General features: G+C 40.8%; 1 protein-coding gene and 1 long non-coding RNA gene across 5 annotated transcripts in view; both read left to right on the plus strand.

Annotated features, from left to right (window-relative positions):
• Positions 1-1,285: 1,285 nt before the first annotated feature.
• LOC121846800 lies at positions 1,286-20,322 on the plus strand. Of its 4 annotated transcripts, XR_006083769.1 has the most exons (15): positions 1,286-1,910; positions 6,321-6,387; positions 6,620-6,664; positions 6,765-6,832; positions 6,916-7,021; positions 7,154-7,263; positions 10,935-11,048; positions 13,112-13,291; positions 13,395-13,842; positions 13,930-14,060; positions 14,232-14,337; positions 14,623-14,714; positions 14,785-14,877; positions 15,088-15,159; positions 15,340-16,142. It is a non-coding gene; the product is annotated as an uncharacterized LOC121846800 (long non-coding RNA). The 4 variants fall into 4 exon arrangements; XR_006083767.1 differs by lacking the exons at positions 14,785-14,877; positions 15,088-15,159; positions 15,340-16,142 and adding exons at positions 16,589-16,675; positions 17,673-20,322; XR_006083768.1 differs by having other exon boundaries at positions 15,088-16,142.
• A 927-nt stretch (positions 20,323-21,249) lies between these two features.
• Positions 21,250-27,850, plus strand: part of LOC112254643 (testis-expressed protein 264 homolog) — a 140,733-nt gene continuing 134,132 nt past the window's right edge. The window contains exon 1 of the mRNA XM_024427369.1: positions 21,250-21,854. Coding sequence (XP_024283137.1) covers positions 21,597-21,854 — 258 coding nt within the window. The 5' untranslated portion in view covers positions 21,250-21,596. The remainder of the gene's footprint in view (positions 21,855-27,850) is intronic.

Here is a 27,850-nt window from a genome sequence, read left to right on the forward strand (position 1 = left end):
CCACTTAATATAATGTTTACATACCCTACATTACTCATCTCATATGTATATACTGTACTCTATATCATCTACTGCATCTTGCCATCTTTATGTAATACATGTATCACTAGCTACTTTAAACTATGCCACTTTTATGTTTACATACCCTACATTACTCATCTCATATGTACATACTGTACTCTATACCATCTACTGCATCTTGCCTATGCCTTTCTGTACCATCACTCATTCATATATCTTTATGTACATATTCTTTATCCCTTTACACTTGTGCGTATAAGGTAGTAGTTGTGGAATTGTTAGGTTAGATTACTCATTGGTTATTACTGCATTGTCGGAACTAGAAGCACAAGCATTTCGCTACACTCGCATTAACATCTGCTAACCTTGTGTATGTGACAAATAAAATTGGATTTGATTTGAGGTTGTAAGTAATTATTTTTACATCCCAGGACATAGACATATCTGATGTCGGCATAAAGCTTAAATTCTTGTTAATCTAACTGCACTGTCCAATTTACAGTAGCTATTACAGTCTACCATCATCAAAGATGATGGTACAAAAAACAAACAAAAAGTGCATGATTTTTCTTTGTATTGTCTTTTACCAGATCTAATGTGTTATATTCTCCTACATTAATTTCCACAAACTTTAAAGTGTTTCCTTTCAAATGGTATCAAGAATATGCTAATCCTTGCTTCAGGTCCTGAGCTACAGGCAGTTCGATTGTCATTTTAGGCAATTAAAAAAAAAGGAGTTGGATCCTTAAGAGGTTTTAAATAATTTAGCCACTAGACAATTTCTCAACCCAACAATAGCAGTGTGGCTAGCTAGCTAGTTCCATCTATGTACTTACGAGAACAAATTGGGTCAATAACATTGGGGACTATAAAATGGCCATGAACTTTATCATGTCACCATCCAATCATTTCTCTTTTTTGTAAAAGGTGCCAGAAACAAAAAGTGAGCGCAAGAGGTATAGGATCAATATCATGCCAAATGTATTGTGAACACACAGCATGCATTTTGTATTTGTGTATCAATATCTGTACAAATATGTACCAATCCACAAATGTAAATCACCAATCCACATATGTAAATCACTTTCCACAATTATAAATCACTATCCACAAACGCAATTTATTATCCACAAACAAACACCTTTTATTTAACACCTTTTGCATCAATTACAGCTGCAAGTCTCTTGGGATATGGCTCTATAAACTTGGCATATCTATCCACTGGGATTTTTGCCCATTCTTCAAAGCAAAACTGTCCACCTCCTTCAAGTTGGATGGGTTCCTGCTAAATAATTAGCTGTAAAGTGGAAGCTAGGTGCTGGCAATTTCTTAGCTAAGCTATCTATACTGAACAAAAATATAAACGCAACATGTAAAGTGTCTGCCATCTGTCCTGTACAGTTGAAATCCGGATTCATCTGAGCATACTTCTCCAGCCTGCCAGTGGCCAACAAAGGTGAGCATTTGCCTACTGAAATCGGTAATGACCCTGAGCTGCAGTCAGATCAAGAGCCTGGTGAGGACAACAAGCACGCAGATGAGCCCCAACGCAGCTTTGCGGACTGCTCCATTGACAATTAATGACTTCTGTCAGAACGCAAAGAGTTTGATGCATCTGGTGGAAATGAGACTTAATGCTTCGTTTACATTTCCCATAAGCGCCATTTACTTGCGCCAGATGTCATGCATTTCAATGGGGACGTCGGTAACAGAGTGGAATCGCAACTCCCCCTTGCGGTTGAAGGCTCTGTTGCGAGACGGACACTGCATATTTTGACATTTTCCAAACTTTGCATCGTCTCAACCCACAAGAGAAGATGAAAATGTGGTTTTCCCTGATGTCTTTATGGGATAGCTATCACATTGTAAACCATTACACATTCCTATAAGTGAGTAGTATTTTAATAGTAATGTTAAGTACTACAATGTGTTAAGCCAATTATATGAGTGCTGCCTCCAGTTTAATTTGATTGTGATGGTAATGATGTTTGTTGTTGATGATAGTTGCTCGCTACTGGTTTCTTCAACCTAGGCTAGCTTTTAGCTAGCTAGCTGCTCTGCTGTGCAAACTAGCTTGACTTGATATGAGGTTAGAGAAACATGTTGAGGAATAAGTAACTTAACAAAACATGTTTTATTATCACCTAAAACAATATATTGATCCTGCCTTGAATGAACAGGTCATGTTTTGGAATCTCCAAAAATAAATGTGATCTCTGACTAGACAGGTTCTCTTCAATCTTGCATTACAAACACTACAGTTGTGGCCAAAAGTTTTGAGAATGACACAAATATTAATTTTCACAAAGTCTGCTGCCTCAGTTTGTATGATGGCAATTTGCATATACTTCAGAATGTTATGAAGAGTGCTCAGATGAATTGCAATTAATTGCAAAGTCCCTCTTTGCCATGCAAATGAACTGAATCCCCCAAAACATGTCCACTGCATATCAGCCCTGCCACAAAAGGACCAGTTGACATCATGTCAGTGATTCTCTCGTTAACACAGTGTTGCGTCCCACTCAGTGTTGACGAGGACACGGCTGGAGATCACTCCACGTGCCGTCATCATTGCTTTGCACAAAAAGGGCTTCACAGGCAAGGATATTGCTGCCAGTAATATTGCACCTAAAGCAACCATTTATCGGATCATCAAGAACTTCAAGGAGAGTGGTTCAATTGTTGTGAAGAAGGCTTCAGGGCGCCCAAGAAAGTCCAGCAAGCGCCAGGACCGTCTCCTAAAATTGATTCAGCTGCGGGATCGGGGCACCACCAGTACAGAGCTTGCTCAGGAATGGCAGCAGGCAGGTGTGAGTGCATCTGCATGCACAGTGAGACTTTTAGAGGATGGCCTGGTGTCAAGAAGGACAGCAAAGAAGCCACTTCTCTCCAGGAAAAACATCAGGGACAGACTGATATTCTGCAAAAGGTACAGGGATTGGACTGCTGAGGACTGGGGTAAAGTCATTTTCTCTGATGAATCCCCTTTCCGATTGTTTGGGACATCTGGAAAAAAGCTTGTCCGGAGAAGACAAGGTGAGCGCTACCATCAGTCCTGTGTCATGCCAACAGTAAAGCATCCTGAGACCATTCATGTGTGGGGTTGCTTCTCAGCCAGGGGAGTGGACTCACTCACAATTTTGCCTAAGAACACAGCCATGAATAAAGAATGGTACTAACACATCCTCCGAGAGCAACTTCTCCCAACCATCCAGGAACAGTTTGGTGACGAACAATGCCTTTTCCAGCATGATGGAACACCTTGCCATGAGGCAAAAGTGATAACTAAGTGGCTCAGGAACAAAACATCGATATTTTGGATCCATGGCCAGGAAACTCCCCAGACCTTAATCCCATTCAGAACTTGTGGTCAATCCTCAAGAGGCGGGAGGAAAAACAAAACCCCACAAATTCTGACAAACTCCAAGCATTGATTATGCAAGAATGGGCTGCCATCAGTCAGGATGTGGCCCAGAAGTTAATTGACAGCATACCAGGGCGGATTGCTGAGGTCTTGAAAAAGAAGGGTCAACACTGCAAATATTGACTCTTTGCATCAACTTCATGTAATTATCAATAAAAGCCTTTGACACTTATGAAATGCTTGTAATTATACTTCAGTATTCCATAATGCGTACCTGTACCTATGCTTGTCCTGTACAACTGCGGTCCTTCTGCGGGGAGCTGAAATTCATATTTGAATAAAAACTTTTATCTAATACAACCACCAACTTTTTCAACATTTGTGTTGCTCAACTCAGCACGAATGTGCATGCTCCAATTGAATCTCAGCTTACATAGTAAGTAGTTCTAGCAACACAAATGAGGAAAATGTCAGTGGTTGTATTCGCTGAAAGTTTGATTAAAAGTATGAATTTCAGCATCATGCGAAGGACCGCTGTCGTACAGGAAAAACATAAGTAGCTACAGGTAAGCGTTTTCAGAATTGACATTTTTACAAGAATCGACTGAAGGTGACTCCATGTTGTTGCTTGCAAATCCCACGACCAGCTATCAAAACTCCGTTCCGCCTCGATATAAGAGAATGGAGTTGAGCGTTTCTCAGCTAACCAAACAGTTAACCAAACAGCACACTATTGCCCTGTGTGCAGACCCAGCACTAGGATAAAATTACTAAGGGGACAGTTGAGCAACACGTTGTGATATGGTACATTTTGGTGAATCAAATTCGACCCACGTAATCAATTAAGCATTGCCAGCCTACCATAAACATGTTTCCAAAACGTACAGTTCCATTTAAAGCAACGAAAACCAATAGGCCACCAAGAAGACCATAATAGAAAGTAGTCTATCTATTTATATAAACTGTCTGTAGCTATACCCATGGCCGTCATTTGGGTTTTTACATTGGAATTATATTAAATTCTGCTTATACCACAATAAAAAACAAACTTTAAAAAATGCTTTTGACCAAGAAGTGTGTCACGGCCGTTGAATGAAGAGGACCAAGGCGCAGCGTGGTGAGCTTACATATTCCTTTATTAAGAATGACGCCGACAAAAACAATAAACACTACCAAACAAACCGTGAAGCTTAATGCTATGTGCCATAAACAAAGTCAACTTCCCACAAAGACAGGTGGGAAAATGGCTACCTAAGTATGGTTCTCAATCAGAGACAACGATAGACTGCTATCCCTGATTGAGAACCCGGGACAAAACATAGGAATACAAATAATAGAACATAGAATACCCACTCCAAATCAATCAGGGGTGACAAAGTGACAGGGTCAATGGAACGAAATCTCACTGCACTCTATCAGGACCATGGCGAGTGGCCTACACACAAAAGCAAGATTTTTATAAAAACCAACCAGCTAGATTGTTTCAATCATAACTTTTCAGAAGAGTTGCAGCTTTCTAAATTCTCCGTGGACCGTCCTGAGTAATTGATTATTCCATTCTCCCCTAAATTAACTTGTAAGATCCCCCTCAAATACCAGTTGGGTTAGTTGAGCTTTCTTCGGGTGTATTACGCCTCTTCTCTGCTGACTGAAAATGTTTGTCGAAGTGGATAATTTGTTCTCGCATTTAGCTGTGGACTCCCCAAAAGTCAGTCCATGTTTCAGTGCAGTAAGTATGATCGGGATAGCAAAGAGAGGACCAGAAAATCATTGCAGGATATCAAGTGGCGTCCATTTGTCCTCATTGGATCCAGAGCGGGTGACTTCGGTCTGCAAGAACTGGCGAGTAACACTAAACTCAGCTTCCACCAAAACACACCAAGACAATCATGAAGAGGGCACAACAAAACGTGTTCCCCCTCAGAAGACTGAAAAGATTTGGCATGGGTCCTCAGATCCTCAAAAGGTTCTACAGCCGCACCATCGAGAGCATCCTGACTGGTTGCATCACTGCCTGATAGGGCAACTGCTCTGCCTCGTACCTCAAGGCACTACAGAGGGTAGAGCGTATGGCCCAGTACATTGCTGGGGCCAAGCTTCCTACCACCCAAGACCTCTATACCAGGCGGTGTCAGAGGAAGGCCCTGTAAATTGTCAAAGACTCCAGCCACCCTAGTCATAAACTGTTCTCTCTACTACCGCATGGCAAGCGGTACCGGAACGCCAAGTCTAGGTCCAAAAGGCTTCTTAACAGCTTCTATCCCCCATCAAATGGCTACCCAGACTAATTGCATTGTGTGTGTGTGTGTGTGTGTGTGTGTGTGTGTGTCTGTGTGTCTCTGTTATGCTGCTGCTACTCTCTGTTTATTATCTATGCACAGTCACTTTAACTCTACCTACATGCAAATACTACCTTAATTACCTCTACTAAGCTGTGACCCCGCACATTGACGATGTACCGGTACCCCCTGTTTTATAGCCTTGCTACTGTTATTTTACTGCTGCTTTAATTTTTTTACAAAACACTTATTCTGTGGAGCATGGTGGCTGTAAACTTAAAGCTGGGTACCATCACTGCCTTCAGAAGCCCTATTGCCTCCACTCTTACTTCTGTGTTGTACAAACGCATGCATTTTCCCCCACTTTTTATGGAAACCCAAAGGAGTCATACCTAACCGCCCAGTGGCTTTCTATAGAACCCCTACACACCGCGGCGCACCCTGTTCATTGTGCTGACACGGTGCAGCGGAGATACAGATTTTGCACCAACCTGTCACTCAATCATTGAAACTTTCTTGCTATTTTTAAATAGAAACATACCACTAAAACTGTGGGGGATAAAGTTTGAACTGAAGGGCTAAGCCCCCTTTAGCCCCCTTGTGGAACCGGGCCTGCCTGTGGATGACCTCTTCATTTGTCTCATTGCATTTTCCAGACATTGATGCGCAAGAAGAGACCCTCTGTGGAAAAAAGCAAAAGTGCTGCTCCACCAGATGTGTCAAGTAAGTAATTTAAGTCCTTCAGGCTCTCAAACAAACAAGGAAACCAGACCTTGTCTATTGACTTTGTATGTCCCATGAGAAATACACAAACTAGCTAGTGTCAGTCAGTTCATTTGGGATCCATCCCCATCTCATTCAGAACCCAAGAAGAGTAAGACCATTGGGCATCATCCAAGGCCACTACTCAGGAGGACACCAATAATGACTCTGTCTTTGGTCAATTTCTGTGCAGGGGCTGGTGTCATCTTGAGAAAAGGAAGTATATCCAATGAAATTGGTAAGACACACACCCTCAATAGTCATTCATCAACATATTGACTAATTATTGTTCTTAACTGGCAATTGGTGGATAATGCATCATTATATTGCTTTGTAAGCTGTAGAACAAATGGTTTTCCAAAAGAGACTCCAGCAACGACTGAAAAAGAGTCCCAGATACCCCGGGGTGAGTATAATGTTTCCAAACTGTCTTTGGTATTGCACATTCTATAAAGCATGATGCCTGATCTTCTGACCTTGATGTCTAAGATTGTCCAGGAGTTAATCAAAGGACTGGAGTCTCACATTGAGGATCCTGAGAGGTTCAGGAACTGTCTCCTCCCTGTGTACCACGCCTGGCCGATGTGACCTGCAGGTAACGCCACAGATCACACAGCCCCAAGGGGAGCAGGGCACCTGGCTCTCTCAAATTCTCTGAAATGTTTGCTCAGTGGCAGTAGAGAATAGTTACATGTAAACATCACTTTGTGTCCTGTCTGTGGTCCAGCTGTCAGTTCATTTTAGGAGAGTCTGCTGTGCATGCTGCTGGGGATCGAGATGCTGCAGGTTTGACAGCCTCGCTCTATGCAAAAACACCTTGGTCTAAGTAGTGTTGGGGTATTTATCCATCATCTTCAACTGGATGTGAAATTCAAATATGACCACAATTTTGTAAAGCCTTTCCTTTTTGTCTTTTTGTTGTAGACTTTGGTCATTAACACTATGACAGCAGATGTAACCTATACTCTACACTAATTCAATCTGTATATTCCCACTAAGTAGCAAGGCTAGACTGACTTTCCTCAAACCTCACTGTAACTATCAAGGCATAAGGCGAGACCCAAATGCAGACACAGGAGGAAGATGGTTGGAGTCTTACAATGTTTATTAATCCAAAGGGGTAGGCAAGTGAATGGTCGTGGACAGGCAAAAAGGTCAAAACCAGATCAGAGTCCAGGAGGTACAGAGTGGCAGACAGGCTCGTGGTCAAGGCAGGCAGAATGGTCAGGCAGGCGGGTACAGAAACAGGCAAGGGTCAAAACCGGGAAGACTAGAAAAAGGATCATGCAAAAAGCAGGCGAACGGGAAAACCGCTGGTTGACTTGGAAACATACAAGACGAACCCTGCACAGAGAGGCAGGAAACACAGGAATAAATACACTGGGGAAAATAAGTGACACCTGGAGGGGGTGGAGACAATCATAAGGACAGGTGAAACAGATCAGGGTGTGACAAGGAGTTAGCAGGTAAGCTGATGCAGCTGGTTTCCATGGCGCCAGTGGAGATTCAGCGTGACATCAACAGTCTGCCAGAGATCTTGGAGGACTCCCAGCACAGTGACATCGCCAGTGAGCTCAAGTGGGTGGAGCCCTGTTAGTCTAGTGTTTTTTCTGGGGATATGTGATGCCATGACGTAATTTTTCCAACAATTGTTTTCAGAGATTATTTCACTTATAATTCACTGTATCACAATTCCAGTGGGTCAGAAGTTTACATACACTAAGCTGACTGTGCCTTTAAACAGCTTGGAAAATTCCAGAAAATTAGGTCATGGCTTTAGAAGCTTCTGATAGGCTAATTTACATAATTTCAGTCAATTGGGGGTGTACCTGTGGATGTATTGCAAGGCCTACCTTCAAACTCAGTGCCTCTTTGCTTGACTTCATGGGAAAATCAAAAGAAATCAGCCAAGACCTCAGAAAAACAATTGTAGACCTCCACAAGTCTGGTTCATCCTTCGGAGCAAATTTCAAAAGCCTGAAGGTACCACGTTCATCTTTACAAACAATAGTACACAAGTATAAACACCATGGGACCACGCAGCCGTCATACCGCTCAGGAAGGAGACGCATTCTGTCTCCTAGAGATGAACGTACTTTGATGCAATAAGTGCAAATCAATCCCAGAACAACAGCAAAGGAGCTTGTGAAGATGCTGAAGGAAACAAGTACAAAAGTATCAATATCCACAGTAAAACAAGTCCTATATCGACATAACCTGAAAGGTCGCTCAGCAAGGAAGAAGACACTGCTCCAAAACCGCCATAAAAAAGCCAGACTACGGTTTACAACTGCACATGGGGACAAATATCATACTTTTTGGAGAAATGTCTTCTGGTCGGATGAAACAAAAATAGAACTGTTTGGCCATAATGACCATCACTATGTTTAAGGGTAAAGGGGGAGGCTTGCAAGCCGATGAACACCATCCCAACCGTGAAGCTTGGGGGTGACAGCATCATGTTGTGGGGGTGCTTTGCTGCAGGAGGGTCTGGTGCACTTCACAAAATAGATGGCATCATGAGGGAGGAAAATTATGTGGATATATTGATGCAACATCTCAGGACAATTGGTCTTCCAAATGGACAATGACCCCAAGCATACTTCCAAAGTTGTGGCAAAATGGCTTAAGGACAATAAAGTTAAGGTATTGGAGTATCACAAAGCCCTGACCTCAATCCTATTGAAAATTTGTGGGCAGAACTGAAAAAGTGTGTGCGAGCAAGGTGGCCTACAGACCTGACTCAGTTTACAACCAGCTCTGTCAGGGGGAATGAGCCAAAATTCACCCACTTGTTATGGGAAGCTTGTGGAAGGCTAACTGAAATGTTTGACCCAAGTTAAACAATTTAAAAGCAATGATACCAAATACTAATTGAGTGTATGTAAACTTCTGACCCACTGGAATGTGATGAAAGAAATAAAAGCTGAAATAAATCACTCTAGTATTATTCTGACATTTTACATTCTTAAAATAAAGTGGTGATCCTAACTGACCTAATACAGGGATTTTTTACGATGATTAAATGTCAGGAATTGTGAAAAACTGAGTTTAAATGTATTTGGCTAAGGTATATGTAAACTTCCAACTTCAACTGTATACTGAGATCATGTGATAGATCATGTGACACTTAGATTGCACACAGGTGAACTTTATTTGATTAATTATGTTCCTTCTGAAGGTAATTGGTTACATCAGATATTATTTAGAAGCTTCTTAGTAAAGGGAGTGAATACATATGCACTCAACATTTTAACGTTTTTTTATTTTTTTTAAACAAGTTATTTTTTTCATTTCACTTCACCAATTTAGACAATTTTGTGTATGTCCGCTACATGAAATCCAAATAAAAATGTATTTAAATTACAGGTTGTAATGCAACAAAATAGGAAAAACACAAAGGGGTGAATACTTTTGCAAGGCACTGTAACATGATGCTGCCACCACCATGCTTGAAAATATAAAGTGTGGTACTCAGTAGTGATGTGTTATATTGGATTTGCCCAAAACATAACACTTTTTATTCAGGACAAAAACTTAATTGCTTTGCGATATTTTTTGCAGTATTACTTTAGTGCCTAGTTGCAAACAGGATGCATGTTTGGGAATATTTGTATTCTGTACAAGCTTTGTTATTTTCATTCTATCAATCAGGTTAGTATTGTGGAGAAACTACAATGTTGTTGATCCATCCTCACTTTTCTCCTATCACAGCCATTGAACTCTGTAACTGTTTTAAATTCACCATTAGCCTCATGGTGAAATCGCTGCGCTGTTTCCTTCATCTCCAGCAACTGAGTTAGGAAGGACACCTGTATCTTTGTAGTGACTGGGTGTATTGATACACCACCCAACGTGTAATTCATAACTTCACTATGCTCAAAAGGGATATACAATGTCTGCTTTTTTAGTTTTTACCCATCTACCAATAGGTGCCCTTCATTGTTAGGCATTGGAAAAAAACCCTGGTCTTTGTATATGTGGGGTACAGAGATGAGGTAATCATTCAAAAGTCATGTTAAACACTATTATTGCACACAGAATGAGTCCATGGAACATATGTGAGTTGTTAAGCACATTTTTACCCCTGAACTTATTTTATCTTGCCATAACAGGGTTGAAAGGGGGTGAATCCTTATTGACTCAAGACATTTCAGCATTTTATGTCAAAAATTTGAAAACATAATTCCACTTTAACATGAAGAGGTATTGTGTGTAGGTCAGTGACAAAAAAAATCTCAATGTGATCCATTTTAAATTCAGGCTGTAACAAGGGGTGTGAATACTTTTCTGAAGGCACTGTAAATGTCCTTGATAATGGTTGGTACGGTCAGTGTCGATCATTTTTGTTTTATCGGCCCAGCTATACGCATAAGTACAAGTACTTTTTTAAAATGACAACATGCAGACACCTGCATGTTTCGACTCAGCCTGCTGTGCTGGGAATGGAGTAGACATGCTATGGTTCTTGCCTTTCTAATGGAGTGTGTGTGCGTGTGTGTTTGCAGGCTGCCCTCTGATCCTGACTGACATGGATGTGGTGGAGAAGTCAGAGAGCCTGTCCAAGCCAGGTAGAGTTCCTCTCTGGCCTGCTCTTCCACACCATCAACTGGTTTAGAGAGGTCAGTACAGCGCTTTCTTAGACAATGGGGTAATGGGATGTCTTAGACAAGGGTTTTATGGTCTATAGCAAGGTGTGGACTCCATTCATATGGCATATTTGTGGATCGGTCTTATCTTGCATGTCACACCTAGAAGTCGCTCTTCATGTTTCCCATGTTCATGTTACACACCTCTCCCACCCGTATCTGTGTTTTCATGTTTATGTCACCTGTATCTACAGTTGAAGCCAGAAGTTTAAATACACCTTAGCCAAATACATTTAAACTCAGTTTCACAATTCCTGACATTTAATCCCTGTCTTAGGTCAGTTAGGATCACCACTTTATTTTAAGAATTTGAAATGACAGAATAGTAGTAGAGAGAATGATTTATTTCAGCTTTTATTTATTTCATCACATTCCAAGTGGGTCAGAAGTTTACGTGCACTCAATTAGTAGTTGGTAACGTTGCCTTCAAATTGTTAAACTTGGGTTTACGGGTTGCCTTCCACAAGAAGTTGGGTGAATTTTGGCCCATTCCTCCTGACAGAGCTGGTGTAACTGAGTCAGGTTTGTAGGCCTCCTTGCTCGCACACACTATTTCAGTTCTGCCCACAAATTTTATATGGGATTGAGGTCAGGGCTTTGTGATGACCACTCCAATACCATGACTTTATAGTCCTTAAGCCATTTTGCAACATCTTCAGAAGTATGCTTGTGGTCATTGTTTAGTTGGAAGAACCATTTGCGACCAAGCTTTAACTTCCTGACTGATGTCTTGAGATGTTGCTTCAAATCAAATTTTATGTCACATACACATGGTTAGCAGATGTTAATGCAAGTGTAGCGAAATACTTGTGCTTCTAGTTCCGACAATGCAGTAATAACCAACAAGTAATCTAGCTAACAATTCCAAAACTACTACCTTATAGACACAAGTGTAAGGGGATAAAGAATATGTACATAAAGATATGAATGAGTGATGGTACAGAGCAGCATAGGCAAGATACAGTAGATGGTATTGAGTACAGTATATACATATGAGAGGAGTATGTAAACAAAGTGGCATAGTTAGTGGCTAAAGATGCAGTAGATATAGAGTACAGTATATACGTATACATATGTAAACATTTATATTAGGTAGCATTGTTTAAAGTGGCTAGTGATATATTTTACATCATTTCCCATCAATTCCCATTATTAAAGTGGCTGGAGTTGAGTCAGTGTGTTGGCAGCAGCCACTCAATGTTAGTGGTGGCTGTTTAACAGTCTGATGGCCTTGAGATGAGAAGCTGTTTTTCAGTCTCTCGGTCCCAGCTTTGATGCACCTGTACTGACCTCGCCTTCTGGATGATAGCGGGGTGAACAGGCAGTGGCTCGGGTGGTTGTTGTCCTTGATGATCTTTATGGCCTTCCTGTGACATCGGGTGGTGTAGGTGTCCTGGAGGGCAGGTAGTTTGCCCCCCCCGGTGATGCGTTATGCAGACCTCACTACCCTCTGGAGAGCCTTACGGTTGTGGGCGGAGCAGTTGCCGTACCAGGCGGTGATTATATCCACATAATTCTCCATCCTCATGAAGCCATCTATTTTGTGAAGTGCACCAGTCCCTCAAGGTAGGCCTTGAAATACATCCACAGGTACACCTCCAATTGACTCAAATGATGTCAATTAGCCTATCAGAAGCTTCTAAAGCCATGACATCATTTTCTGGAATTTTCCAAGCTGTTTAAAGGTACAGTCAACTTAGTGTATGTAAACTTCTGACCCACTGGAATTGTGATACAGTGAATTATAAGTGAAATTATCTGTCTGTAAACAATTGTTGGAAAAATGACTTGTGTCATGCACAAAGTAGATGTCCTAACCGACTTGCCAAAACTATAGTTTGTTAACAAGACATTTGTGGAGTGGTTGAAAAATGAGTTTAATGACTCTAACCTGTATGTAAGTGTATGTAAACTTCAGACTTCAACTGTATCTATCAACACTTGACTCACTAATCAAATTAGCTCAGTCTGATCTCATCTGTTTTACCAATGTGTTTGTGTTTGTCTGTTTACTCAACTCAGCTTTTGTGTTTCAGAAATCCCTGGCTACGCTCCTCCTCTAGCCAACGTTGATGGGGAGAGTACAGAGGGAGCTCCCGTGTCTAGCTCCACTGCTATTCCAAAGAAGGGAAAGAAAATATATATTTTTTAAACTTTTTCCTGAGATGAGATTCAACACTTATTGTGGTGCCACAATCTGCCACAATCACTTCCAGGTACACAAGACACAAACACAGCTTCATGTTTTTTTGTGTCTCGGCACACATTTAGCTCATTGTTGTAGTCCCCCTTTGTGACTGTCTTTCCTGCTGTGTGCAGACTCTGCTGTCTAAAAACCAGGGGGTGGTGGACACCCCAGGTCCTGATGTGAAGGAGCACCAGCTGCTGTCCTCAGCCTACCAGCTCCTCCTACAGTTCCTACACACCACCTTCAGCTGGTCAGTCACACTTCAACACAACACCACCTGCACACTCCTGCCTTTCAGGACAATATCAAATGACAATTACTCAGGGTTTGTCAACTGTGGTCCTGGAGAGGTTGGTGTTGGCTTGTTTTGTTTCAGCCCAGCTCTAACACACCTGATTCAACAAATGAGAATCAGGTGTGTTAGTGATCTGCAACAAAAGCCTGCAGCTATTGTGTGTTAGGTCTGGTTTTTCCCAACCAGAGCACCATAGCCTGCTGAAGAGAGCTCTGGGACTGCTGGCTGACCGCCTGAAAGAGGGAGGGCCTGAACTGACCTTGGACCAGCTCATCCATTGAGAGGTGAAACATTCCCTGTCCGATCACTGCCAATGTTGTGTGTGTGACAAGTATGGTAAAGCGGTTCTCCCCTATCTCTCTGGTCTTCAGACACAGCTTTAAGTACATCCTGAACTTCCGCAGTACAGTGCCCAGCCTCAGCATAGCTCTCTGTCTCTCTCAGCTGCTCACCACTGTGGCTGAGAGAGGAGGGCACCAGGCTACAAACAGGGAGCAGACTAGTAAGACATGCACTAAATCAATGTCTATAAGATTGATGCAACAGTAAAATGGACTGTATCAGGATCAATTCCATTTCAATCCAGTCAATTCCAAAGATGTAATGATATTCTGAAAAGTTACATTGATTTTCAATGAGGATCTGTTCAGTATATAACAGCCTCTGCCTCTAGCAACCCTAGCCCGGCAGTTCCTGTGCCAGGAGTTGGTGACTACGAGCGGAGACCGAGAGAACCAAAGAGGACCCAAAGACAACGAGACTCTCCAAACTCTCCTCAGGTGTGTGTCCCACATGGATTCATGGATGATGTAGAGCAGTTAATGAATTAAGGTGGCCATTAGGTGTCAGTATACCACAGACACTGGAAAGGGGAATTTACTTTATTGGATAGACCCAACCCTCTTGTAACCTCCATTTATTGTAGCTCTTCTCCTGCTATTGTGGTTGCCATGCTCCCACTGGCTGTAAGGTGAATAATACTATTCAGAGTGTTCATGGTGTTTGTGTTCCCTTCTCCTCCTCTCTGTAATATTTACCTGGAGCACACTGATGATGTTCTGAAGGCAGTGGAGGAGATAGCTGGAGAGGGCATCCCTGAGATCCTCAACGCAGTAGCCAAAGACGCCAGCTCTAGAACTTGGCCCACTCTCAACAGGTAGGTCCTGGTACATATGTGTACCACTACAACTATCTCTCCTGTCCTCTATAAGCGCCCCCCTCCCCAGGCTGACGTTCCTGCCGTTCTATAAGGGAATGATGGGAGAGCTTGAGAAGGCTGTGATGAAGATTCCCCTGTCAGGCACAGTGACAGCACTGAGGTACACCAGTTACACAACTGGACACATACACAGGCAGGCACAGAGGAACTCCCAGTGGAGCAGAGCAGATGCAAGCTAGCTGGCTAGTGGGCGCTAGTAGACGTTCTGCAGTGACTATGATACGCTTGTGTGTGACTGCATACATTCAGCAAGCATTAGTGCATACTCTGTGTGATTTATAATGGGACATTTACCCATTTCTGTGTCCAGGTGAAGAGTGAGAAGCTGCTGACATGGAACCTGGCTGTCAGAGACTTCCACATCCTGGTCAACCTGGTTAAAGTACTGAGTCTGTTTGCACTAGGAGCTTGTCATGAATGGTTTAACCCTTATTCAAACACATGATGTGTCTTGTATGTGTAATGATTGTTCAGTTCACTATGGAACATGTATTGCTGGAAATAGCATTTAAATTACTGTGTCCATGCCAAATGAGAAGCGTGTAAACATGTATTCCCCCAGGTGTTCTGCCTCTCCAACACACACTCTGGCTGGCTGGCTGGAGGGAGATCAAGCCATCTGTCATGCTCTACTGGCTCCAGTGCAGGGTGTATGTATGTGTGTGTGCATGTGGATGGGCTCTCCTGGCTGCGTTTGGGTGTTGAGAAGCTCGAGGTAGTGTGTGTATTCTAATGTGTCACCTCCATCTTCTCCTTGCCAGGTGTTTGACAACAGACCTGTGCTCAATGTGTGCCTGAATGGGAGTCTCAGTACATTGACAATGGCTCTCGCTGCCACAGTGTCAGACAGATTCCATAACTATTATATTACCTGTCTTTTTATGTTGTTGTTGTTGCTAGTATGGCCGTCTTTTCCTGGAGTCTTTCCTGAAGCTGGGGATGCAATTGTTGAAAAAGCACAAGATACAATACAAAATACTGAGGGGAAAAATACTAGAGAATGGTTTATTTAAAATTCAATAAGGCAACATTACATGGTGTTAATAGCAGCTAATGCTGAATTATTTGAGACAATTTACAATAGTCATCAATACATAATACACAAGAAATCCATCAACACAATAAAATCTACACTACCGTTCAAAGGTTTGGGGTCACTTAGAAATGCCCTTGTTTTTGAAAGAAAAGCACATTTTTTTTGTCCATTAAAATAACATAAAATTAATCAGAAATAGAGCGTAGACATAATGTTGTAAATTACTATTGTAGCTGGAAACGGCAGATTTATTTAAAAAATGAATATCTACATAGGCGTACAGAGGCCCATTCTCAGCAACCATTACTCCTGTGTTCCAATGGCACGTTGTGTTAGCTAATCCAAGTGAATCATTTTAAAATGCTAATTGATCATTAGAAAACCCCTTTGCAATTATGTTAGCTCAGCTGAAAACTGTTGTTCTGATTAAAGAAGCAATAAAACACTTGTTTTCCCATTACTACATGATTCCATATGGGTTATTTCATAGTTTTGATGTCTTCCCTATTATTCTACATTGTAGAAAATAGTTAAAATAAAGAAAAACCCTTGAATGAGTAGGTGTGTCCAAACTTTTGACTGGTACTGTATGTGTAACTGATATACGCACACACACTACATGTTAATGTTTTTAAATATATGTAAATTGCAAAGTCTTTTGTCTATAATGTCTTTTTCTTTGTGTGTCTGACCCCAGTAAGACTAGATGTTGCCATTGGTGTTGGCTAATGGGGATCCTAATAAATCAAATCAAATAGATGCCTTTGTGTTGCAGGGTGAGGAGATCCTCTCTCAACACTCAAAGGGGAGTTATGAAGAGGAGGAAGGCTCCCTGCTGCCTCAGGAGCAGTCAGAAGATGAGGTACTGGCCATAATGAACTTATGAAGCTACTGAGTTAAATGTCATTTCTAAAATAATTTCTCTCTTTGTTACATATTTGATTGAAACACCATTCTAAATTCCCATAAGGAAAACAGACAAAAGCTTTTATGTGGCATTTTTATAATCTGTAATTTTCTGCAAGCTTTCTGTCTATTGTAATCAAATCAAATTGTATTTGTCACATGCACCGAATATAACAGGTGTAGACCTTACAGTGAAATGCTTACTTACAAGCCCTTAACCAACAATGCTGTTTTTAGAAAATACCGTTTTTAAAAAAGCATGGGAAAAGAATAACAAATAATTAAAGAGCAGCAGTAAATAACAATAGTGGGGCTATATACACAGGGTACCGGTACAGAGTCAATGTGTCAATATGCGGGGGCACCGGTGTCGTGGTAATTATGTACATATAGGTAGAGTTATTAAAGTGGCTATGCATAGATAATAACAGAGAGGAGTAGCAGCAGCGTGGGGGGCAATGCAAATAGACTGGGTAGCCATTTGATTAGCTGTTCAGGAGTCTTATGGCTTGAGGGTAGAAGCTGTTTAGAAGCCTCTTGGCGCTCCGGTAATCTCAAGAACATTTTGATTTGTGGAGGATCCTTATGTAGTGAATATTGAGGTTTACAGACAGCTGTAAGGGAAATGGGAAGCTGTGTGTGGAACACTGGGCTGATAAGATACGTTGTACTGTTTTTGTTCCTAGCTAATCATTACTGGCTAGATCCAGAAAACAACAGTGAGGCATGTTCAGGCGCACTGAGCCATGTTGTTAGACAGTAGCCTTCTATTCTACACTAAGGGGGTGATTTGCTGTACAATACAGTATCCTTCTTAAACACTGCACAGTTTGTTTATAACACATAGCTACTTCCCCAGCTTCCTCTGCTTGCAAAGTGATATGTTTTCCTGTCTAATGCCCTGCTGTGGCAAAATTAGAGAGCTCAAACAAATGTTTTACTGTTTCTTTCAGGCCCAGGAGAGTGACTCTGAGGAGAAGAAGAATGGCAACAGGAAGGAAGAGGGGGATAACGATGAAATTGCAGATGACTCTGATAATTAGGACAATGTGTAGGAATACTGTCAACTCTGTGAACTCTTGACCTTTGTGTCAACAAACTCTAACCTTGATTAACCCATATCCCTTTGCACCTTCAGATAGGAATAGGTCAGGGAGAACCAAGAGAGGATTCCTTGTGCGTTGCTGCCATTGAGAAAATGGGCAATTAGGGGATTACTGTGGAAGGAGGGGTCACTATGTTAGTGGATGTTCAAAACGCTGCAAACAGCATTAGAGTGCTGCATTTTTTCAAACACTAATGTCTGAGGCTGAGAAAGGGTCTTATGAAATTGTGACGTTTTGGAAAGCTGTTGAGTGCAGAAAAGTTATTTACTTTAAAGATACAGTATGTTGCAATGAAATACTTCAACTGTAAAATATTATTATTCATGTATAAGTCTCTCTTTAAATATTTTACAGATTTTTTCTATAAATATGTTAATCAAGTTTAGCATGTTTTAAAGTAACTCCCCAGTTAAAATCTCACTTTTAAAAGTTAACATTCTGTTAACTCATATCCAAATAATGTTGTTGACTCGTCCTATACTCGTATTTGTAGCCAAAGCATAAATTGGAGAAGAAACACTTAAAAAACCCCACCTCAAACTTTTTCTCAAACAGACCGTTTAAATAAATGCATGTTATTTCCTCATAGAGTATGTCATCTCCCTTAGGATGAGCTGGCCAATCAGCGCTCTACTAATATAATAATATAAATAATATAATTTTTTATGACTGGTACGGTATACCAGCCTGGTAACATAGACTAGACGTAAATATAGTAAATGTAAATCCGGAACACTCCAATTAGTATGATATGTTACTTCATAAGACAGATGGTTACAAAAGTGGGGTGGGTGGGTAGGGACATAACACAATGTCTAGCAACCCAAAGGTTGCGAGTTTGAATCTCATCACATACATCTTTAGCTTTTTAGCTAATTAGCAACCTTTCAACTACTTTAATACATTTTTAGCTACATTGAAATGACTTAGCATGTTATCTAACCCTTTCCCTAGCCCTAAACAACGTAACCCTTTTAGCTAACCCATCTCCATCTCTTAACCAAACTCCTAAACATAACCCTAACCTTAACCCTAGTGCCTAAGTCCTAGCCCAGCTAACACTAGCCAGCTAGCTAACGTTATCCACCTAGCTAGAATTCGTAACATATCATACATTTTGCAAATTTGTAACATATAATACGAATTGTAAATCGTAACATATAATACGAAATGGGGGAAGGACATCCACAAATTAACACATACATTATGAAACATATCATATGCTGTATGGAGGGTCTCGATTTACATACAGAATAATACAAAATGCTCTGAGACCAGGTTGCAGCAGGCCTGGCTACAACTCTGATGATAGAGCTAAATGTGCGCAATTGTTTTGGAATAATCAAAAATGTGTAGTTCTGACTATGCTCTTCAAGAAGTGATGCTATTAAAAGCAAAGAGTTATCATATATAATGTGACGTACTGTATCATTCAAATATATTCAAGTTAGTCTTGTTTCCAGTCTCACAAGCTTGATTGATTGCCTGAAACTGTAGTAGATAATGCAATGGGCTCATTTGAGTGGTAAGGCGAAAACAGCCAACAGTAGACGAAGGTTGAGGAGTGAAGTTGGGGGAGGTGCATCTGTTGAAAAAACTGAAAGTAGGACACTAACCACATTTCCATCCACAGTTTTGCGAGTAAAGTCATACCGTATATAAAAAAAATCACGACAGCTGTGATGCAAAAAAGACGTTTCGGTAGAATTTGCTAAATGCCAACAGAAAATTTGTTTGCTCGATATGGTGGGATCTTTTTGTGTCTAAAATTAATATTGCGAGAAAGGTCGGTGAAAACTCCTTTATGCGCAAATATGAATATAATCACCATCATATTGAAGTAAACTTAGTCACACGATATGGTGTGTGTGGTCCTCCCACTACGACTCAGGAAACCAAGTAGTTTATAAGGCTACAGATGAAATTATGTATGATGAACTTCACAGGGTGGTGAATGTGCACAGTGATCTTGATGCTCCAATTACAATAAATATCGAGGGTCTTATTCTGGTTACATGATGATCGATGCTTAAATATTCTGGCTCTTATCCATAATAAACTCATCATGTAGACTAGCCTACCCGCACTGTATCTGCGAGCTGTTGGCTACAGCGCATGTGCCAAAACCATAGTAAGGCACATTTGTTATTTAACTCATCAGTTTTGTGACTAAACTATCGGTAGGGTTGAAAATACGATGGAAACGTTTAACTTTCGATTTTGAAAACTTCAGTGAAAAGACAATTCCGTGTGCACTGTCATCATGCACATATTTTTATCCGCAACAAGTCCATGAAATTGAAACACCATTGATGAGAAAATGTACATGCTTTCTTTATGCGGATTCTAGAATATTCGCATGAAAATCTGTCGTCAATTGGATGGAAACCTGGCTACTGATGTGGTTTTCCAACAACAAGGCTAAGTACAACATGGCAGTGTTGCCATTGTTTATGAAGGTTGTTCTTCATGTCGAAATAAATGTCTATAATCCCCATAAAACACTTAACTTGCAGTTGACTGTAGTGAAAACTTCTTGACCTTTGATCAAAATCATTTTTGTAAAGTTCATGCAGTCGACATGTAATTGCAAGTCTGGCCATTTTTATCCCCATAATACAACACTTTGAAAAGCGGTGACCAACAATGACAAAAGTGATCAGCTCAACACGCCCCATGTACGCATCTCTTTGGTCAGGGAACCTACACAAGTTTACACAACCATAGGGTGTAACAGGATGCGGATGTAGTCTCGTGGTAATATATTTTAGCTACTTTAAAATAAATGGCACCTGGACTAGCCAACCAGCCGATTGATAATGTAATGTAATAATGCACAATTATTATGTTATTTTTTTATGATTATAGCTTCGTCGAAAAGGGACACCCCTTCATACGCGTCTAGATGGTTTATCCGGGAAGCATGTTCCTGTGTTTAGGGAAATACATGGTGTTAGGCTATATAACGCCACCGTCCTACCACAGATGAGCAATGAGCCAGATATCTCACAGGATGTATACATATGAAGCATCCTGTTGGCTTTTCAACTCACTACCAAATATGATGAGGAGGAAGCCCAGCGGCCGGCAGTGGGAGAAGATGGAGCGAGATGGATTTTGGCCAAGATTCTGCAAATGTTCTCATCGATGAAACATTTGATCTGCATATAGTTTTCTGTTTCCCAAACTAAAATTGGTAACAAACAGAGTGGTATGCGTTTCGTATAATGTACCCTTTGCCAAAGTTTGTAAAAATTGCGACGTTTAAAAGGAGTGCAAGAGCGGGCTGAGTTATTGCACATGCGCACTTCAGAGTAGGCGTTCCCTAACGAAAATATGCAAATAAATTCTAAAACGCGCCAATAGGATCTCACTAGCTTGTGCTTGGCTCTGCCCACCTCCGTGCTTGTGCTGCAGACTATGATTAATTTGCTCCATTGGAAACGACAGGATCTGGTCTATCTTGGGTTAGTTATAAAAATCTTTCGTCCTACCTTCAGTTATCACGGAAAATCGTATGAATGCAAACAACAGTTGTACGGATTATTCTCGTTTTTACATCACAAGCAATTCATATGCATCTTCTTTTCAAATCTCGGGGATATCTTATTCATGACGTTTGTGCTTTGTAGTTTGTAGACAGTCCGCAAATTTGTACATTCCGAGGAGGCTCTTCTTTGACACTTCATATAGAGCTTGACATAATCAAAATAGAACGTTTCACTTGGAAGAGGTTGAGTTGCATCAGTGGCACCAGTGTTAGTGTAGAAAATGTCTGACTCTATTATTTTAGCACTGATAGTGTTTCTCATCTTGTGTTTGATTGTAACGGTGGTTGCAGCTGTTGTGTACTCTGGGCTGTTCACTGAGGTCAATATCAAGACAGGGTCGCCTTATATCAAAAACGTTACTATTGCCTACAAATTCCATAAAGGACCGTATAAAGACTGTGGTGCAGCTTTCACAGAGACTGTCAGTATTGGGCCAAAGCTCAATACCATCCGCGTGTCCTACGATGACTCCACAGAGGTAAGGCACCTGAATTGTGTGTGTGTGTGTGTGTGTGTGTGAGAGAGAGAGAGAGAAAAAAACTGATAAATAAACTGTCCTCACTTTCAGATGTTTTCTCACTGGCCACTCTTTTCAAAGGGACATGTCTTGAATCCAGAGAGCTGAATGTGAATTCTGATTTGGGAGCATTAATAAAGTCAGCTGTACAATGCCACGTTGCACAGCTGATGATTTCCCCCTATTGTGGTTCCAGTTTACTTTGGCATTAGCATACAACTGACTCATAAATGTCAAAGAGATGGGCAAATCCTCTCTCCCATGGGTCAGATGAGAACTGAACTTATGACACTAAATATAGTCTAGTAAGTACACCCTGACTAGTATTTATGCAGTTCTGTTCATTTTCATTTATAGCGCTTGCGGGGAATTTCTTCTGACACAGTGGCTGTAAGAACAAACTGTCTTGAGGGTTGTTCCTAGGCCAGTGTCAGGCCTCCTTCTCGATGCCCCACTGTTTAGTAATTTTACACTGCAACAGTTCGTGGAGTATCATGGTTACATCCTTGTTAATATTTTACTGTAATGCACCACTATAAATATACAGCTGGGAACTGTATTTTGATTCAGTCCTTACATGAGCCTGGGTGTTTAGTCAACAAGCTGTGGCAGCCACACAACAGCTGCCTGTTAGATAGGATCTCAGTACACATCTAGGCTAACTGATGATAAGGGCTGAACACAGGCTGGGTGGCGAGTGGGACGGGCTGGCTATGCTCATGTGACCCAATGGTAATAGGAGCAGACAGGCTACAAGAGAAACAGGTTGAAGATTACATTTGTGATGTGAAATTCCTGCAAGACCAGGAGTGAAAGTAAGCCAGGACGGTAAGGCATACCGGCAAAATAAATAGTTGGGGTACACCGTACCGGTAAAAGATGAGCCTATCACAATAATTAAAACATACACTGAGTGTACAAAACATTATGAATATGTCATGAAAATAGCATGAACTGACCAGGTGAATCAAGGTAAAAGCTATGATCCCTTATTGATGTCTATTGTCAAATCCACTTCAATAAGTGTAGATAAAGGGGTGGAGATGGATTTTGAGAAGCCTTGAGACAATTGAGACAGATTGTGTATGTGTGCCAATCAGAGGGTGAATGGACAAGAGAAAAGATTTAAGTGCGTTTGAACAGGGTATGGTAGTAGGTGCCAGGCACACTGGTTTGAGTGTGTCAAGAACTGCAACACTGCTAGGTCTTTCACATTCAACAGTTTCTCGTGTGTATCAAGACTGGTCTCCAACCCAAAGGACATCCAGCCAACTTGACACAACTGTGGGAAGCATTGGAGTCAACATGGGCCAGCATCCCTGTGGAATGCTTTTGACACCTTGTAGAGTCCATGCCCCATTGAATTGAGGTTGTTCTGAGGGCAAAAGGGAGGGGTGGAACTCAATACTAGGAAGGTGTTCTTAATGTTTTGTACACTTGGTGTATATTCCAAGAGAACTGTAGGTTATTACACTATTTATCATTACTGTATGTCAGTCGGGTGAAAAATGAGTGAATAGACTTGTGGAATATGTTCCAAAATGCGGCATGGTTCAATGATAACACTGAAATTTTGTCAAGGCAAGATGAGTGGCCGAGACAGTCGCCCGCGGACAGAAGTGTACGCATCAATTCATGTTACAAAACTTGTGTAGGCCTAATGAATAACAATCACCAAATTTCATTCAAAACACTTTTTGGTGTTTTGAAAGGGATGTCTCTTTGGCAGAATTATTTGAGTGTCGTAGCCTAGTAGTTGGAATAGTAGACTAACTGAAGTCTGGACACTGACTGTAGGCCTCACATTAGGGCTGGGCGGTATACTGTACTTTATGATATTTCGGTATTGATGCAGGGACCGGTTTGGGTTTTTACTCTCCCTTCTATTCCGGTATTTTAATATTTAGTTTGTTAAATGTGATATGCCATGTGTAATGTCAATTTTTATAGTTTACTTCGCGACTTGAGTCATCTCTTTCTCTCCGTGCTACTTTCCACACAGACCTAGCCACGCCCCCTGTCACTCAAGGAGCGCATTTGATGTTCCTCAACCACGACACTTGCTTTCAGTCTGCATGGTTAATGCAGCACATGCAACAATGTTGATGACAACAATTCTGTTTTGACTTTGCTTCATAATATAAATCCACTAGTGTTCTATAATGACACTATCAGTTTGTGTTTCTTACATCAGCAAACAGCTAGTTTGTCTTTTCTTAGCAAGTTGCCCTAAATCTTGTGAGATGCTAATTGCTAGCTAATAAATGTACTGAGTAAGAGCAAACGTAGCTAGCTAATACAGCCTGATAATACCAGTGATGGTGTAGATCTAAATCAGCATGTTGTTTATGCAACAGTATCTTCTAAATCAAAGAGGAATATGCAAAGCAAGAATATGTTAGTTACATGAAGTAGCTATGAGAAAACATGCAATGTAGCCAAAGCCTATAGGATCCTCTAGGGAACACTTATCAACACTTTAGTTCCTACCCTGTCACAATAACTCCCTGGAATTTTAATTCGTTGTCATCTCAAACAAGACTGTTTTCAAAGTGCCCACATTCAGTGCTCATATTCTAACTATAGAATTATAATAGAATGACTATTTCCATGATTCCAACAGTTTTGCTGTAATTCGCAAGTCAAATCGCAATTGCAACATATGGTTAAAAATAAGTCCTGGATTATTTGCCCATATCGTGCAGCCCTACGTAGCAGTGTGGAATTTCTCAATTGAGCAGTGGTGTAAAGTACTTTAAGTAAAAATACTTTCAAGTACTACTTAAGTAGTAGTATTTTTTGGCAGGTATCTGTACTTTATTTGACTATTTTTATTGTTGACAACTACACTACATTCCTAAAGAAAATACTGTACTTTTTACTCCATTCATTTTCCCTGACACCCAAAAGTACTTGTTACATTTTAAATGCTTAGCAGGACAGGAAAATTGTCAAATTCACGCATTTGTCAAGAGAACATCCCTGGTCATCTACTGCCTCTGATCTGGAGGACTCACTAAACACATGCTTTGTCTGTAAATTATGTCTGAGTGTTGGAGTGTGCCCCTGGCTATCTGTAAATACAAAAGAAACAAGAAAATGGTGCCATCTGGTTTGCTTAATATAAGGAAATTGAAATTGTTTGATACTTCAGTACATTTTATCAATTACATTTACTTTTGATACTTAAGTATATTTTAAACCAAATACTTTTAGACTTTTACTCAAGTAGTATTATACTGTGTGACTTTCACTTTTAATTGACTAATTTTCTATAAACATATCTTTACTTTTACTCAAGTATGACAATTGGGTACTTTTTCCACCACTGCAATTGAGTGCAGGAAATGCAGAAATAATAAAAGTGCTGAAATTTGTTGAAGTTGAATTGAACAGTATTAAAAAATCAGAATGGAGAAAGACTCTTAGAATGTACAGCTGAAGTCAGAAGTTTACATACACCTTAGCCAAATACATTTATACACTGTTTTTCACAATTCCTGACATTTAATCCTAGTAAAAATTCCCAGTCTTAGGTCAGTTAGGATCACCACTTTATTTTTAAGGATGTGAAATGTCAGAATCATAGTAGAGAGAATGATTTATTTCAGCTTTTATTTCATTCATCACATTCCCAGTGGGTCAGAAGTTTACGCTCAATTAGTATTTGGTTGCAATTGCCTTTAAATTGTTTAACTTGGGTCAAACATTTCAGGTAGCCTTCCTCAAGCTTCCCACAATAAGTTGGGTGAATTTTGGCCCATTCCTCCTGACGGAGCCGATGTAACTGAGTCAGATTTGTAGGCCTCCTTGCTCGTACATGTTTTTTTCATCTCTGCCCACACATTTTCAATAGGATTGAGGTCAGGGCTTTGTGATGGCCAATACCTTGACTTTGCTGTCCTTAAGCCATTTTTCCACAACTTTGTAAGTATGCTTGGGGTCATTGTCCATTTGGAAGACCCATTTGCGTCCAAGCTTTAACTTCCTGACTGATGTTGCTTCAATATATCCGCCAAATTTTCCATCCTCATGATGCCATCTATTTTGTGAAGTGCACCAGTCCCTCCTGCAGCAAAGCACCCCCACAACATGATGCTGCAACCCATGTGCTTCATGGTTGGGATGGTGTTCTTCGGCTTGCAAGCCTCCCCCTTTTTCCTTCAAATATAACAATGGTCATTATGGCCAAACAGTTCTATTTTTGATTCATCAGACCAGAGGACATTTCTCCAAAAAGTACAATCTTTGTCCCCATGTGCAGTTGCAAACCGTAGTCTGGCTTTTTTATGGTGGTTTTGGATTGGTGGCTTCTTCCTTGCTGAGTGGCCTTTCAGGTTGTGTCGAAATAGGACTCATTTTACTGTGGATATAGATACTTTTGCACCCGTTTCCTCCAGCACTGCTGTTCTGGGATTGATTTGCACTTTTCGTACCAAATTACATTAATCTCTAGGAGACAGAATGCGTCTCCTTCGTGAGTGGTATGACAGCTGCTTGGTCCCATGGTGTTTATTCTTGCATACTATTGTTTGTACAGATGCATGTGGTAATATCAGCCGTTAGGAAATTACTCCCAATGATGAACCAGACTTGTGGAGGTCTACAATTTGTTTTCTGAGGTCTTGGCTAATTTCTTTTGATTTCCCCATGATGTCAAGCAAAGAGGCACTGAGTTTGAAGTTTGAAATAGATCCATAGTGTCATGACGTTGCCCTCTTTGGGTATAGCAAGCCACATCCCCCTCTCCCTGCCTCCCCCTGCCTCCTTCAACTAGGCTGCTGTGGTCAGAGAGAGGTCGTAAATTCCTAATGAGAAGACCCTGCCACATGGCCACACAGTTTAAGAGGCGGGGTGAACTTCCACCTCACAGAACTCGAGGTCCGAACAAATTTCATGTTCCGGACAAGGTATAAAAGATCGGTGAAGAATCCAGCTACGAACTGGTCCATTTGTTACATTTTGGGGAAGCTCATGGGAGACCCATTACCATAACGCTGTTTATATAATAGCCTCAGATATGAGGTTTACATCTAATTGTTGTATAAGATGAATGAGTGAGTATGATACTGTTTACACAATTTTACAATGTGATTTTGGACTGTTTAATGAAGGAAAATCCAATTCCCTTTTGAGTTTAATTAAATCAGAGGACCGCCCACTGAGCCCAGTTAGGGTCAGGCATCCTGGGACAGCCCCTTTTCTGCAATTCCGAATAAAACCTAACTTTGAGAAATTATCACCAGACCATGTTTTTCTCCATTAGGAGAGGACGAAGTTTGAAGACCATTGCTGAATCTCTTAACCATACCACGTGGTTAAACTCTTAGACTATCGATACCGACATAATAAGAACAAGTCTTTGATATGAATTACTAGTCTGCAGCTAGGAATTTGGTATCATTGAATGCGAAGAACGACAACCGCCGTAAACATCCATTCTATAACGAATGAAGGAAAGTCACTCTGAACAATCTACTATAACCACAACCAAGAGAGAGAGGGAGAGAGACGGACAATTCTACAAAGAAACAAACTTTTCACCAGCGATCAAGATGACACACTGAGTGTAAATACATATATTGATTGCAATTTTTCCCGAATGAGTGAGCGTTCATGTGCAAAGGATTATCAACTCTGTAGTGACTTCTCAGCTGACCCCACTCCGTGTTTTGTCCACCAAGCCGCGATGCCGGTTTAGCCCACTAGGGCACATTCCCTTATCATTTCTTGTAACCATATTTATTTATGCATTTCTGTGAATTACTTAGTAATAAATAAATGATTTAAGACAATTGATGTATGGATGACTCATAGTGAAGACTGGGTTCGTGCAGATAACCAACAATTTACGACGTTTGGAATGAGACTAACGTGAGGTAAAATAAATAATTCATTAATCAGAAGACTATTGATCAGATATGAAAAGATCTGAAATGTTATATTGGGAAATTATA

This window comes from Oncorhynchus tshawytscha, linkage group LG07 (assembly GCF_018296145.1).
Source record: "Oncorhynchus tshawytscha isolate Ot180627B linkage group LG07, Otsh_v2.0, whole genome shotgun sequence".
NCBI lineage: Eukaryota > Metazoa > Chordata > Actinopteri > Salmoniformes > Salmonidae > Oncorhynchus > Oncorhynchus tshawytscha.